General features: G+C 48.5%; 1 protein-coding gene across 1 annotated transcript in view; it reads left to right on the top strand.

Moving 5' to 3' along the window:
- The window catches only part of NCAM1 (neural cell adhesion molecule 1), a gene marked incomplete at its 5' end in the record, with an annotated part of 46,030 nt that extends 34,197 nt beyond the window's left edge, over positions 1-11,833 (top strand). The window contains 5 exons of the mRNA XM_029284964.1: positions 660-840; positions 7,929-8,136; positions 8,700-8,816; positions 9,576-10,334; positions 11,707-11,833. Coding sequence (XP_029140797.1) covers positions 660-840; positions 7,929-8,136; positions 8,700-8,816; positions 9,576-10,334; positions 11,707-11,833 — 1,392 coding nt within the window. The remainder of the gene's footprint in view (positions 1-659; positions 841-7,928; positions 8,137-8,699; positions 8,817-9,575; positions 10,335-11,706) is intronic.
- Between the last annotated feature and the right edge of the window lie 3,642 nt (positions 11,834-15,475).

Below are 15,475 nucleotides of genomic sequence, written 5' to 3'. Positions count from 1 at the left end.
AATAATAATAATAATAATAATAATAATAATAATAATAATAATAATAATAATAATAATAATAATAATAATAATAATAATAATAATAATAATAAGACAGAGGCATCAGCAGCCTGACTTGCCTTATAGATACTCCTAGACTTCTCCTTTACCAGGTGCCCCATCTCCACAAAAGGCAAGGTTCTCCAGGAAATTCTTTACTAAAGAAGGATGGGACAAGATCACAGCAAGCTGAGCATCATCCCTCCTTCCTTTTGGGATTTAATTGATCACCTAGATTCCTACAAAGGACCTTCTTAGTTGCTGTTGGGAAGCTGTTCTGTCAATAGCCAGGTGGCTAGCATGGGGATCTGTCTCCAGCTTCAACATGCCATGATGTCAAAGGACACCTGTGGCTCAGGGGCAGAGCAAGAGCCCCTCCCCAGGTGGGCAGGACAAGGTTCAGCCTAGGACACCAGAGAACTTTCTTCCTTGGTTGATGTCCTGCTAACTGAACCTTGATGGCCTGACCAGAGAAGAGCTTTGGTGCAAAAGCCAACAGCTAAAGGATGTGAGGGATGGGTTGGTGTTTCGTGTCAAGCTTCTGAAACTGTTCCCAGCCCCATGGTGCTCATGCTCCTGTTCTCTCCCTCCCTTACCCCACGCCTCCCACTTTTCTGCAGAAGCAATCTCCCGACTGGAAGCCGGAAATCCGTCTCCCTTCGGGCAGCGACCATGTCATGCTGAAATCCCTCGACTGGAACGCGGAGTACGAAGTCACCGTCATTGCAGAGAACCAGCAAGGGAAATCTAAGCCAGCGCGTTACGCTTTCAGGACCTCAGCCCAGCCCACCATCATCCCAGGTAGCCCCTCATTTTCTACCCTTGTTTTCCGCTTGAACTTAATGCACTGGCACCACATCCTTTAATGCGCTTCAATTTAAAACCACAGAGAAAAAAGCAACAGAAACTCCTCAGCAACTTGCTTGCTTTCAGTCATCCTCATAACTGGTAATCCATCTTAGAACGTAGCTCTTCAGCCGCGAACATCCCAAAAGGGCCCGTCTGCGGTATGTGTGCTCCATCTGTGGTCAGTTCCCCCAGCAAATCTCGAGACGGTTGAATTTGCTGTGCATGGCTTTTGAGTCAGGCTCTTCCAAGGAAGGCACAGGGGCAAGTGGGGGAACCCACCAGTTTGGGTCACTGGTTTTTCTCCACTTGTCGCTGATCGTCCCCTTCCAGGGGCCAAGACGGTAACGGTATGAGAAAACCTGGTCAGCTGTGCGTTCTTTTCTAAGACGGTTCCTTCAAATGCTTGGCTACAAAGAGCTGGATGCAAATTAAGTGTGTATTTATATTTAGCTCCTTTGTATCGTTGGTTTTGCTTTGGGTGGGCAACTACTAAAAATACTACAGATTTTACCCCTCTCTGTCCCCCCGCCCTTTGGAGTTCCTGCCAGCCCTAATTTTGAAATAATTGAAAGTGATGGAGGGCGATCACATAGAAAAGGCATTTTAAAAAAAGATGGTGGTCTCTATAGCTTTCTTTCTTTCTTTCTTTCTTTCTTTCTTTCTTTCTTGCTTTCTTTTTTCCTTCCTTCCTTCCTTTCTTCCTTTCCTTCCTCCTTTCTTTCCTTCCTTCCTTCCCACAGCCTCCAGAGAGACAGATTGAGAAGGGGAGGATAGTCAATCTCTCTTTCTCTCTTTTTTCTTTCCCTCTTTCTCTCTTTCTTTCTGCATGACATAGGCTGCAATGGGTCTTTGATACAATTTGTCAGCCAAAGATTTATATTTCACTTGAGGGGACAGTTTCATTATAGTCATGTCCAGTAACATACTAAAACAACTGACGCTTCATTCAGCCACATCAGCAGTTCTAATGCCCCTCACCTTGGTTTCTCTGAAAGACAAATTGTGCAGCTCCATTTGAAATAAATCTAATTGGGGAATGGAATGGGAGACTGACTTCAGGTATATTTAAAACACGATTTAGTTGGCAAAAAAATGAATCTACAACTTCTTAAGTGGCCTGTCCTCTGGCCTTCATCTTGTTTTTCCAGCCCCCTGAAAAATCTCCAGTTTGTATGAGGTCTGTCCTGGTGGGTTGAAATTCGGCATTAATGCCTCACATTACATTTTCTAAATGCTCAGAGTCAAATTTCTGTGGCAAATTCTGAAGAAGGCTAGCTCTGAACTTTGACATTCTGGTTGGAAGGTCCTACTGAAATCTTGACCTTCTGCATTTGCTCAGTAGGATCCTCCCGAGTTAGTGCCTGAGTCCCAATCAATCTCAGTAAACGTGGTCCAAAATGTGGTGGTGAGGAGAGCAGGAGCTATAATTCAACAACCTCTAGTTGCTATTTTAGAATTGGCGGAAGGTTGAATGGCATTCTTGGCTGGTGGAAAGCAAGCAGAAGAAAGGGACTTGGTGACCTCAGGACACTTTGTGGCAAGCCACAATAAGTTTTATTTGCTTTCAGTTTAATCTGTCGAAGGAAATGTCAAACCAGCCTGCTGTAGTTTATTTGGTAAACCATGAGCCTGTTTGATCAAGTGGTGAAGGATCTAGACTAGAAACTAGGTGACTGTGAGTTCTAGTCCCACTTTAGGCATGGAAACCAGTTGTGAGCCAGCCTCAGTGTGAGGAGACTGAGTCTCATTTTGCAGAGAGCTATTATGTAGCTCTTTATGTTGGACAGGAAAAGTAAATGTGTTTTCCTGTCTAGATGACCAGGAACCTAGTCCAGGACTGACAGCAGATGGACAAGACCCACCCAGGAAAGATCATCGTTCTTGAACACTGATAGAGGCCTTGAATAAACTAGGTAGTATCCATCCGTACTTGCAGCCATATTTGGTCCTCCAAGCTTAGAAAGCAGGAAAAACCTCTCAGACACAACTTAATCACTGAACAACAACAGAGATTCCGACTTGACTGAACATAGGCGTGTTCGGTCGAGAGATGCAAAGAGAAACTTAATTTGGACAATCTGCCTAGGACTCAACTGGATGTCCTACCTAATGCTGGATACTGAATTTAATTGAAAGCAAACCCACCAAGTCAAACAGGCTATGTTGGGAACTGCAGTCTAGTCTCAGGAGATTAAGATCAGTCTGGGCTGTATCACTTCAAACTGGCTCTGGAAGTTGTGAATGCTCCAACACTGGAAGTTTTTAAGAAAAGATTGGACAACCATTTGTCTGAAGTGGTAGAGGTTTCCGGCCTGAGCAAGGGGTTGGACTAGAAGACCTCCAAGGTCCCTTCCAACTCTGTTATTCTGGAAATTCTCACAGCTTCTGGTTGCCCCCTTTGGCTCTGTGCAAAGGTGGGGGGGAAGGACCAAGGAGGCCTGAGGCACTTCAGTCATGACCTGACCCCTCTCCTTTGCTGAATCCCACCAGCTCCTTCCCCAGAGAGGATCCTCTGCCCCTTTGGTATCAGCTGCCCCCAGTCCTCCCCCCATCCCCATCCTCTCTCCCCCTCTTACTGCTGGCTTCCCCATCAGGCTTCTCTATTACCATCATCGCTGCTGCCGCTGCTGCTACCGCTGCTCTGTTCTTCTAACTTTTTGAACATTTTTCTTTAATTTATACTGAGTTAAGCAAAAACTTTTTTAAATTCTTATCGTTTTTTCTGTATTTATGACCTATTTTTTCTTTTATCTATTCTCTCCCTCTCTCTTTCTCTCTTTCTTTTTTTTTTTTATTCTGATCCCTTCCCTTCTACCCCCGTTGTTCCTTTCGTGTTTCTGTTGTCCTACATGCCACTTTGGACCCCAATGGAAACATCCACTTTTCCGCCCGCGCCACCGACATTTTCCTTTTCAAAAACAACCCTTTCCACACCGGTCCTCACTCCCTAATCCCTGGAATCCTCCTTGATTGTGGCAGCCACCTTGGGAAGTCCAGCTGCTTCGTCTCCTTGGGTCTCTCTGCTCCTGATCCCAGCAGCTCTGCTTTTGCTCTGTTAGGGACACACAGCAGCTGCTTTCCGAAGACCCCCGTTGTGTCCCTGAGGCCAGACACACCGAGAGAGGACCCTTTGTTTTCCAAGGATGGCATCTGTCCGGGGAGGGGGACGTGGGAAGGGGCGGGGGCGGGTGCAGCACAAGAAAATATTTTTCTTTTTGGCAGAGAGATTTGCTATTTTGTAATGAGGAAGGAGGAGGCAATATTTTAAACCGGGCATGTTTTAAGATTCTCTGCATGTCTCTCCTGAAGTACAACGGCTTCTCCTCTTAACCCCTTTTGAGCCCCTGGCTGTGAAAAATAAAACCGATCGCTTACACTTTTCAAGCTGTAATGGGAAAAAGTTGATTTTTCTGAAAGCAGGTTTTGTCCCCGTTTCCCCTCGTCACTCTCCTTTGCCCACCGTAGAAGAGAGGACGAAAATGCAGCCGTAATGCCAAAGGAGGTGCAAAAGATAAGCTTTGCGGATTAGGTGTATAGGCAGTCCTCGACTTAACAACAGTTCATTTAGTGGCCGTTCGAAGTTACAAAGGGAAAAGGTGACTTTTTCGCACGACTTTTTCGCACGACCGTTGCGGCATCCCCATGGTCAGGTGATCAGAATTCGGACACCGGGCAACTAACTCATATTTATGACGGTTGCTGTGTCCCGGGGTCAAGTGATCCCCTTTTGCGACGTTCTGACAAGCAAATTCAATGGGGAAGCCAGATTCACTTAATATCCATGCTACTAACTTAACAACTGCAGGGATGCATTTAACAATTGTGGCAAGGAAGGTCGTAAAATCGGTCAAACTCCAATTTTGCTAAGCCAATTGGGCTCAGTTGCGGTGGTAAGTCAAGGACTCCCTGAATTTGTATCCCTGGTGGAGCCCTCCCCCTCGCGTTTCCTTGCCAGTGGCGCCAAGCAGCAAAGTCCATTGTGTTCCCACACCATTCCCCCACCCGGTGCCCATCACGTTTGTTGAGCTTTCACTGCCATCGTCCCCGTGCTGGATGAAGTTGATGGGAACTGTCAACCCTTGGAGCTCTCGGAGGCCTGTCTATCCTCAACACCAAAATGGGGCTATCAGACTTGTGAGTCTGGACTAAAGTCGCCTTACGTAAGAAGGATTTCATGGGGTAACAAGACACTGACTTGATTCTCCTCGTCCCCAATGAAGTTGCTTGTGAAGAGATCCTCCCACAATGGAGACCAAGAGCTGCATCCACTTTGCTGCCACTTCTGGCTGGTTCTGGCCCCTTCTGCTGCATGCAGAAGGCCACTGTTCAACCAGCGGGCACCCAGGAAAATCGTTTGGCTTCCGTGTGCATTTAGCACTGCATCCTTCAGGGCAGGGCTCTCCAAACTTAGCAACTTTAAGACGTGTGGACTTCAACTCCACAACCTAGCTGGCTGGGGAATTCTGGGAGTTGAGGTCCACAAGTCTTAAAGTTGCCAAGTTTGGAGAGCCCTGCTTTAGGGGAAGGGAAGGTCAACATGAAGAGGAGGGCTCTCTTGTTTCTTAAGACAGATAAATCTTTCTCTTGGACCATTTCCCCAGATCTGTTTGAATGGGCCGTAAACATAAATGTTGAGCAGTTTAGGTTCTGCCCATGAATGATGTGTGTTTGTGTGTGTGTGTTCCTCCTACATCAGCTTTTCAGAGGACTACCGCACCCAACCAGTGTGAAGGGTGTTAGGCTGGGGAGGCAGGCTGGGCGAGAGCCTCTTTCACCCTTTCTTCTTTCATGCCCATTGACCTGTTAGGACTCAAACCATGTCTAGCCACCACACACACACACACACACACACACACACAGTCATATGATCTCCGTTTGCGACCTTCTGACAAGCAAAGTTAATGGGGAAGCCAGATTCATTTAACAATGAACAACCGCAGGGTTCCACTTAACAACTGTGGCAAGAAAGGTTGTAAAACGGAGCAAACTCACAACAAATGTCTCGCTTAGCAACACATAATTGTGCTCGGAAGTCGAGGACCCCCTGTGTATCATCCTGGCCTGTGGTCCCCAACCTGGCCTCTTCCAAACTGCAGTAATCCATGTGCTTCAACCTGGCATCTCCTGGACCACTCTGGACGCTCTCCATAAAGGCTATTAATAGGGCAGTTCTGCTTCGTCACAGCAATTCTGCTGAAGCCTTTCATGATATTTGCACATTTGCATTAAAAGGGGGGGGAGGTTATATAAGACACCTGATTTTTTAAAAAAATATATACATATATATGCATAGCTGTATCAAAACTGCTTCCCCAGTGGGCCAGAAATAGTTGTTGCTTTTTTCTTGCTCTGGAGTGGGGGAGTAGGGCGTAAATCAAAGAACTTTCTTTCTGCAGCCATGAAAATAAATCATTTCATTGTCTCATTGCAAATACAGAATCTTTCCTTGTGATATTTTATCAGTTCCTAAGAGATGGACTGAAAGTTTGGGCACAGGACAGGAAAGATTCATTTCCCCCAAACAATGTCAGGTTGGCAGGCACAAAGCTGCCCCCAGAAGGGCCCTAACAGCATTTTCAGATCTGAGGTGAAAAATGCACCCGGAAACATTTGTGGTGGACATCTCAAAGGTGCTTTTTCAAAAGACAGCTGGACTTTGTTTTCCCTTGAAGACATTTTGCTTCTCATCCAAGAAGTTTTTGAAAAAGCACCTTTGGGACAACCGTGACCCGGATGACTAAGAGCCTCCGTAGGCATTTGCAACGGACAGTGGCTCATGTTGAACGTCCATCATGGGAAATTCATGAGATGAGAAGAAGTAAAAACTTGACAGCTTACGAAACTCTTTCCTCAGAGGGAATAGACCAAGAGAAGAATGTTGCTCATAGCTGAGCAAGCCATTTATGAATTTAGACTGTAAGATAGAAGGAAAATGCATTTGGGGTCTCCTCCCTATCCTCACCAGAGCAGATGGAGTTGCTTAATTGTAGATCTTGGCATCAAGCGGATCAGGTAGGTACAGCCCTGCTCCAGAGACCTTAATGGACTTCTGATGCAAAGGCCAGGCTTCACCAGGCAGAGGGAAGTACGCCCAATATTCTGCCTTCTCTGGGGAAGGAGGCAAGAAGTCCTCTGAATCGGTTGGCGTTGTATCCAGTGTCTTTGTGTGCTCTGCTAAAATTGATGCCACAAAAGAACCCCCGAGACAGCAACTACCTCACATGTCTGGAGCAAAATGGCTTTTCTGGGGGGTGGGGGAATGTCTTTCCCAACCTATGGGAAGTTTTGTAAAACCAATTGAAGGTTGCACACACAGAATGTTGATGGGGCCTGAACAGTGTATGTAAAACCTTTTGATGCTGCAACAGAAACAAACAAAAAAGTACAATTGAAGTAGAGCTGTAATCCATTAAAAGAAATAGAATAATAATCTCAAAGCCATCTGTTTTCATGGTGCTTCCACCTACTCTAAGCTTTTTGGTCCCAGCTCAACAAGAGTTTTTGCAGAAATTAGGCAAACGTTCCTGAAAATGTCCCAAAATAGGGAGACGTGGAACGCAGTGCGGTGCTTGCTGCTCTTTTCATTGGGCACCCTCCTGAGAAAGTTGCAGGGAGCTCCTCCCCAAAACCTCCCCTCCAGGCCTAAGCAGGAGCTGCATTGTCTTCACTTGCTTTGTTTGGGAGAGAGGAGTAATGTCCCAAAGCTGCTTTCCAAAAAGCAACTGGACTTTCTTGGGTTTTCCCTCCAGGAACATTTTGCTTCTCATCCAAGAAGCTTCTTCAGAACTTCTTCAGTTCTAAAGATGCTTCTTGGATGAGAAACACCATGTTTTCAAGGAAAAAAACAAGAAAGTCCAGTTGCCTTTCGGAAAGCACCTTTGGGACCACATATGACCTGGAGGGTTGGGACTGTCCACAGACGAGAGGAGAAGTGGTGTTCCCGGTGGGCAGAGAGGAGATTGAAAGGGCCTGAGCCAAGCAGAAGGTGGCCTTGCCTCCTTGCTCATCATGTCTTCTCCGCTTCCTTTTGGGGTCCAAAGCCAGCAGCACCCCGACATCAGGACTGGGCACAGCAGCCATTGTGGGCATCCTCATCGTCATCTTCGTCCTCCTGCTGGTGGCCGTGGACGTCACCTGCTACTTCCTGAACAAGTGCGGCCTTTTCATGTGCATCGCCGTCAACCTGTGTGGCAAATCGGGTCCCGGCGCGAAGGGGAAGGACATGGAAGAGGGCAAGGCTGCCTTCTCGTGAGTAACTGGAAGTCTGCTCTCCTGCTTAGAGGGAGGAAGCCATCTCTTCTTCCCTGCACCTGATGCATTGCAGAAGGTGGCACCTCCTTGTTTGCTGAGTCACAACTATGTTGTGTTAAATCTAAATAAGGCAGGTTTTAGCATCGCCCTGCCTCTTTCTAGTTTCCGCCATGCTCTGTTTAACGTTTTGCAAGCTAGCCAGGAGAGGTGGGTCAGAGTGCTGCTTTCGTAATCCACCAGCAGTGTAATGAGTAGGAAAGAGGCAGAATAACAGAGCTGGAAGGGACCTTGGAGGTCTTCTAGTCCAACCCCTTGCTCCAGCAGGAGACCCCATACTGTTCCAGACAAGTGTCTGTCCAGTCTCTTCTTAGAAACCTCCAAAGCATCCACACCTTCTTGGAGAGAAGCCGTTCCACTGATTAATTGTTCTAACTGTCCAGAAATTCCTCCTTAGTTCTAGGTTGCTTCTCTCCTTCATTAGTTTCCATCCGTTGCAAGTAGGAAACGTTTTCGGGGACAAACTGAAAGACTTCAATTCTGAATCCCTCCCTCTCTTGCAGGAAGGACGAATCAAAAGAGCCCATCGTTGAGGTGCGGACGGAAGAGGAACGGACACCCAATCACGATGGAGGCAAACACACAGAACCAAACGAGACCACCCCGCTCACTGAGCCAGAGTAGGTTGGGGGGGGCACTTTCCCTGGAGGAGAATACCAGGATGCTCATCATCCTCCCGGCCTCTGTGGGCCTCGTGCCAGGTGCCCAGGTTGGGTGCCAGGAGTGAGTGAGGGTGAGAAGGGCACGGAGGCCACTGTGGAAGCAGGTCCAGCATCTGGAAATCTGGCTATCCTAAGGGAGAAATGGAGGTGGCTTATGGGCCTCGAAAGAGTCATACATTTCCTTTTCTGTGTGGGTTTTTGTGGCCTGGAGTCCATTTTATCTATTGCCTCAATTGACCCTTGGGAACCCCGAGCAGGGTGAGAGGGATGTCCAGCCCAAATTGAGCATCTCCAAAAGGGAATATTTTTGTGTTTAATTACAAGCTCAGGATTCTCTCACCCGTCCCCCCTCTGTAGAGACCCCTCCTCTAAGTACCCATGCGGTGCCGTGGTCATTGTGGTGTCATAGTACAAGTGAGATAAACGATTTATGTGCACCAATTGCATCAGCACAGTGGCGCCATGACACACGTGAGGTCGCCGTGGCCTGCACCCGACACCGGTGGCCCCGTCCTGGCTGGATGTCTGTCCTCAGGCTCAACCCTCTTGCCTCTATTTCTCTCCTTCCTCCCCTTTGTTTGTGCCAAAATAACTGCATGCGAGTCCGGCTGTTGCATTGACTCCTCCAGCCGCTTGTGACGTTGACGGCTGTCACTGCCTCTCTCTCTCTCTCTCTCTCTCTCTCTCTCTCTCTCTCGCTTCCCACCCTCCTCACAGGCACCCTACCGACACCGTGGCAGCCACAGAGGACATGATGCCGTCCGTGACCACAGTCACCACAAACTCTGACACCATCACTGAGACCTTTGCCACTGCCCAAAATAGCCCCACCAGTGAGACAACCACGCTAACCTCCAGCATCACACTGCCAGACACTCCCATGCCCAATGCCACTGCTGGGCCCCCCAGCCAGAGCACGCCTTCCAAAGCTGCCACGGCCTCTTCGCCTCCCCCGGCCTCGGCCCCCAAAGTGGCTCCCCTGGTGGACCTCAGTGACACCCCCACATCCCCTCCGGCCACCGGCAATCTGTCCTCCAACGTCCTCAACCACCAGGGGGCGGTGTTGAGTCCCAGCTCCACCGCCAAGGGGCCCGAGGCTCCCAAGGGCCCTGCTGTTGCCTCCCCACCCTCAAATCCAGCCAGCCTTCCAGCCTCATCCGAGCCCAAGCAGGAGGCGGCCTCCAGTGCCAGAAGCCCAGAGAAGGAAGCCGCGCAGTCCGGCACAGCAAAGAGTCCGACAGAGGCACCGAAGACCGCGGGGAGCCAGAAAGGCGAGGCGGCCCCGGGGGGCACCAGAAACCCTCCTCAGAATGAGGACTTTAAAATGGACGAGGGGACCTTCAAGACGCCCGATCTTGACCTTGCCAAGGATGTTTTTGCCGCCCTGGGCACAGCGGCCCCCGTTGCCGAAGCCCCAGCCGTGGCCCCCGTGCCCACCCTGGAGACCTCGGCATCGCCAGCGCCTGCCAAGACAGAGTAGGCCTCCCACTTGTGCCCCTTTGCGATGCACCCCTTCTCTTTCTTGTGCTGTGCTGGGGAGGGGGTTCTATGGCCCACTGCTTTGCCCCCTTCTCTGTGTTAACCTGGCTTTTCCTCTAAGCAAGCTAACCTGTGCTGTGGCTCCTTCACCAAGCTATCACAACTGGCGTGTGGGGTCCATCCAGTCCTCTAGGCGCTCTGGTGAAACCGACTTTTCCCCATCTCTCGGAGGCTCTCCACCCGAGAGGGAAGCCAAGACGCCACCCGAGGGGTTACGGCCCATCTAGGGAGGGTTGGGTCCCCTGAGACTGGCGGGAGGATCAGGTTGGGCTGGTTGGCCAAATCCTTGAATGGTTAAGAGTTCCGTTCTGGGCACAAAGTCCTACCCGGTGGTGAGTAGACATCCCCGTGCCCACCTCTGCCTCCTGGGTTCAGAGAAGCACCAGGGGTCCCAAAGGGGGAGGGGGGGTGGCAGTCTCCTGGCCAGAGCATTTCCTGCCCTGTGAGGGCTTTGGGATTGCTAGCTCGAAAAGAACAGAGGAAAGCGGGCATGCTAAGAAAGGCTGAAAAACGGAAGAGCTGTGAGAATCTTGAAGAAAATCTGGAGTTTGGAAAAACAGGATTCTGAACAGATCCCAAAGGACTGGCTGTCCTCCCCAAATATGGTTCTGGTGATGGAGGCTTTGTTGAAAAAGATTGTGCAGTGATGAGATAATTATGGTAGTTATCCCCATCACACGTTTGTGCTGGGTCGTCCTCCCCACAAATAGGAACCAAAAAGGGGAATTTATGTTTTACAAAGATCAGGAAGGCCAGGTGGAATCTTTGGGGCTTTCTAAAACTTGTCCTTCTCCCACCCCGACCCCAGGTTAGGAGAAGCAGGAAAGACACGGGTCCTGGGCTCAGGAGGTTCCTGAGGAGCAAGTGACCACCGGCCCTCCGTTGGCATCATGGCTGGATGGCCTGGATTCCAGACCTTCTCACAAACAACTTCCAAATTTGGCCAAAGTGGTTTCTTATTTTCCCTGTTGGGACCCTCCTCCCCAAATCCATTAAGTGCTTGTATTGTGTGATGTACCTAAAACAGACAAAAAAGCCCCTTCACCAGAGAAAGAAAGGAAAGAAAGAGAAAGAAAAAGAAAGAAAGATCTCTCACCAAGCCAATTCTTAAACAGTTTTTCTAGTGACCTCCAGATCATTCTTTCAGAAAGGGTGCCTATTGATGACCGAAGTGTCGTCCAGCACGTTTGAGTCCCTTCCTCAGCCGCCCAAGAGGGCTCCCGGCCCCTGGTCCCTCCTGCCCTTTTTCTGGAAACAAGCGTCACCCACCTCCCTCTCACGGGCCGTGTTTCTCTGGTTTTCCACACAGGAAAAACGCTGTAGAAGAAAAGCCGTCAGTCCCCACCACAGACGCCAACAAGGCAGCAGCCCCTGCAGAAGTGAAGACGGTCCCCACCGAAGCCACACAAACAAATGAAACTGAGAGCAAAGCATGATGGGGCACCCGGGCCAAAAGCAGAGCAGATGGAAATTTAAAAGAAAAAATGACAGAACAGCTTCACCTGAGCATTTAAAACAGAAAAAATACACATCTCATTCCTCTAGTGTCTTTGCCTTTTTTAAATGAAAACAGACAAAAAAAAAAAAGCATACAATGGGGAAAATGTGTTTCGTTATTGGGGGGGAGGTGTTTTTATTAGGGCTTGTTTTTTGTTTGTTTTTTTGTTTGGGTAGGTTTGTAGAAAGAATCTTACTTTCATGTGCACTTGCTTTTAAGAGGAAAGGAACCCTCCCCCCCTTTTTTCCCCTTCTACTACTACTTCTTCGAGGACAGACGTCCGTGGTCTCGGTAGCACAGCAGAAAGTCTGTGCAAAACATCTGTGCAGAGGTGTCAGTGAAACCAAACTAACTACCGCAAATTTAGAGAGAATCAGAAACAGAATTAGCAAGGCGTGGTTGAGCAGAATGGTACCGCCAACCACAAATCTTTTATTTTTATATATTCCAGCTAAGTTGAGAGAAATCTGTAAAGTCTCGTCAGTCAGTGACCGTTTCCTCCCTCTTTTTTCCCTGGTTGATTTTGAATTTCTTCTGTTCCCAAAGGTGCGTTCGTCCTCCCTAACTGACCCCTGTTCTCGTCTTGAAGCCTGGGGGCCCAGCCGCTGTTCGTCTCTGGGGGGGGAACCCTTGGCAATGAGCGCCTCGGTTCATTTCCCTGGGTTTCCCGGAAGAGGCTGCAGCTGATGGCACCCTTCGACTCCTTAGTCCTAATTCCTATCTTTGCATTGAAGAAGGATGCGCCAGGCAGCTTTGGGAAGACCGGTTTCAAACCACAGTATTCTCCGTTTGTTTGTTTGTTCTCTTCTGTCTTTGTGGGAGGGGAGGGGGTCCTTCTTGTTCATTTGTTTTGCCAACATTTTTTTTCTTCCAGTGTTTACAGTCAACGAAATGTGTTTTTTTTTTAAAAAAAAAACAACTTGTGTTTAAAAGTATGTAAAATAGCTGCCTTTTTAGAGAGAGAAAGAGAGAGTGAGAGAGAGAAAGAGAAAAAGAGAGAGAGAGACTGACAGAGAAACTAAAATGCAGGCTATATAGATAATAGGTGGGCCAGCATGCTTGCTTTGCAGAGGGAGACATATTAAAATATGGATGTTTACAGTAGATGTTTTCCCTTTTATCTTTCTTTAATTATTTTTATTTTTAATTCTTACTAAAGTAAGAAAATCAAGTAACCCTCCCCTTTCCCTTGATCCTTCTTTTGATAGAGATGGGCGAATTAAGGGCCAACTGGTCTCTTGGTCCAAGCTATTTCCTTGAGAAACATGCAGGAAACTCTAAGCACCCCCTTGAAGGAAGTAGAGTTTGGGAAGGCAGGAATGTACCCCCCCCCGAAGATTTTACAAAGTGCTTGAGTTTAAGGGAGAATATCCCCATGTGGTGCTTAACCTACCCCTTAGAATCCACAAAGGTTAACTTGGCCTGGGTGATGCTCTCAACCCCGTCCACTCGCAACAGTTTTTCCTGTAACCTTCCATAGAGCACCTGGGATGGGTTGCCTCCAGAAGAGCCGTGGGGACGTCCCTGAGACCCCCCCCCCACCTGCTCTCCACTGAAAAATAGGGAGATTTGGAACATTGGTAGGTCACCCACATCCAGGTAGGGGGCAGCGGGGAGTGGCATCTCCTGCTGTTGATAAACGGTTCCTTCCTAACTTAATATATTTGATGAATTATATATTGTGTTGAATTTCAGGAGCCAGTTAATCGTGGCTTGGCTTCGGAAGAATAACCGTACTGTAAATGCAAATGTCACGAAGGCTGTTGGCCAAGTTGAACCTTGAGGGTACTTTTATGGCCCTGGAAAGCAGCATCCCTGGAGGTTTCTTGGAGTGCAGTCCAAATGTATGTATATAAATATGCCTAAGGCTGGGATGTAAGAACTGTAAATCTGTCTTAAAGAATGTATAGACTGAGGGCGCGTCTTGGGCTGGACCGGGCTGGCACAGATGCAGCCCACCCCAAGCTCCAGCCCCCACGGGTGGCCAGGCTCTGGTGGCGGATCCAGTGGGTGTCCATCCTGATTCCTGCCCGGGGGAGGGTGAGAAGCCATTCAGCAAGGGATCCAAAGGCTTAGCTTGGCAGCCCCAGCATTGCCCATTCCCATTCAAGACCTGTTTAGGAGAGCCGGTTTGGACTTTCCCAAATCCAGGCAGTTAGAGCTGAGATCTTCCTTAAATAGCCATTAGTGCATCAAATGCGACCTCTGGCAGGGTGAGGGTTTTTTTGGCCATTTGACCCCTTGGGGAAAGAAGCAGCTGGCTTAGGTTGAAGTCCCTGATCTCTGCTGGTAGAGGATGCAGTTCCTTCGGTTTGGGTGTTCTGGCTTACATATAGATCCATCCTCTCTTTGTAGGTAAAATCCAGTTTCAGCCTACAGAGTCTTAGATCCGTAGCGAGACTCTCCCGTTTAAGGAACTTGCTGTGTTTGGAGGGAGCCGTGCAGTCAGTGGGGCCAAGGGCACTGACACTGCGCAATTTCTGAATATTACAAGCAATCCCGTGTAGGACCAGGGCAGTTGTTTTAGCATAACAAGATGCTGCCTCCAAGAGCTGCATCTGGCACAGGCATGCTTTGTGAAAAGGCTCATGCGCAGACAGGTGGCCTCCCCTCCCTTGTTTTCATCGCTCCAGAAGCGGATGGGGACGGCTTTCTCCAGCGCTCTTCGGCAGCAGTTCCCTTGCCTAACGCAAAAACCTGGGGTTTACAAAAGGAGTGGGGGTTCTAGATTGGATCTACTGATCTAGAACACCCTTAGGAAATCGCCAGTGGTTCAAAATACACCATAGCTGGGGTTAGAATGCTTCTTCTTGTCAGAATGTTAAGTGGACCGAATAAAGCGTTCAACAGTCTTGACTGCTGTTTGCCAGAGTAGTTCTGTCTGAACCACAAGGGCTACTCCTGGGTTATTGTAAGAGACCGGTAGGTGCAAACTCGGCATTCACAAATTTCTGCCAGGGTCTTGTGCCTAAAACTGTAATTTAGCTTTTCAAAAAAATATTATTCTGCAAATGGGAATGTGGAAAAAGGGATAGAGAAGTGAAAAAGACAGCCCTTTTGTAAAAAAAAATTGTTTTCATTTTTTTAATCATTAGATCTGCAAGCTTGTGCACTGTGAGTGCGTGAATATCTTAATGTGAAATGTGTTCTTTGTCATAGTAACGATCTTTTTTTAATCGAAGAAAGAAAGAAAAAACCTTCAATCTAGTTCGGATATGGAAAGTGTAGCAGGGATAGTTTGGGTGATCAAGAAAAAAATAAATCCGAAAGAGGACCTCTTGGGTTCAGGAGATGTAAAAAAAAAGAGCCGACAGCTGTTCTTGACCAGAGAGTAGTTCGTCTTTCAATAAATGTACAACCTGTGAAACTGAATGTGATACGTAACATTCCTTGGGCTGCAGAGACGGGGCCAGGGAGGGCGGGGGGGCTGCAACCGGCATCTCCGGGCACACCCGGGTGTGACGCGGTCAGGCTTTCCGGGGGGGGGGGCGGGAAGCAGTCTTGTCCTTTTGCTCAGTTCTATTGTGGTTGCCTTCAGCTCCTGCCCGGGGGGGGCACCCATCTGACACTCACCCTCCTT

The sequence above is a fragment of the Protobothrops mucrosquamatus genome, unplaced genomic scaffold (assembly GCF_001527695.2).
Source record: "Protobothrops mucrosquamatus isolate PMUCROS unplaced genomic scaffold, P.Mucros_1.0 scaffold1148, whole genome shotgun sequence".
NCBI lineage: Eukaryota > Metazoa > Chordata > Lepidosauria > Squamata > Viperidae > Protobothrops > Protobothrops mucrosquamatus.
This window is presented reverse-complemented; position numbering and strand designations above follow the sequence as displayed.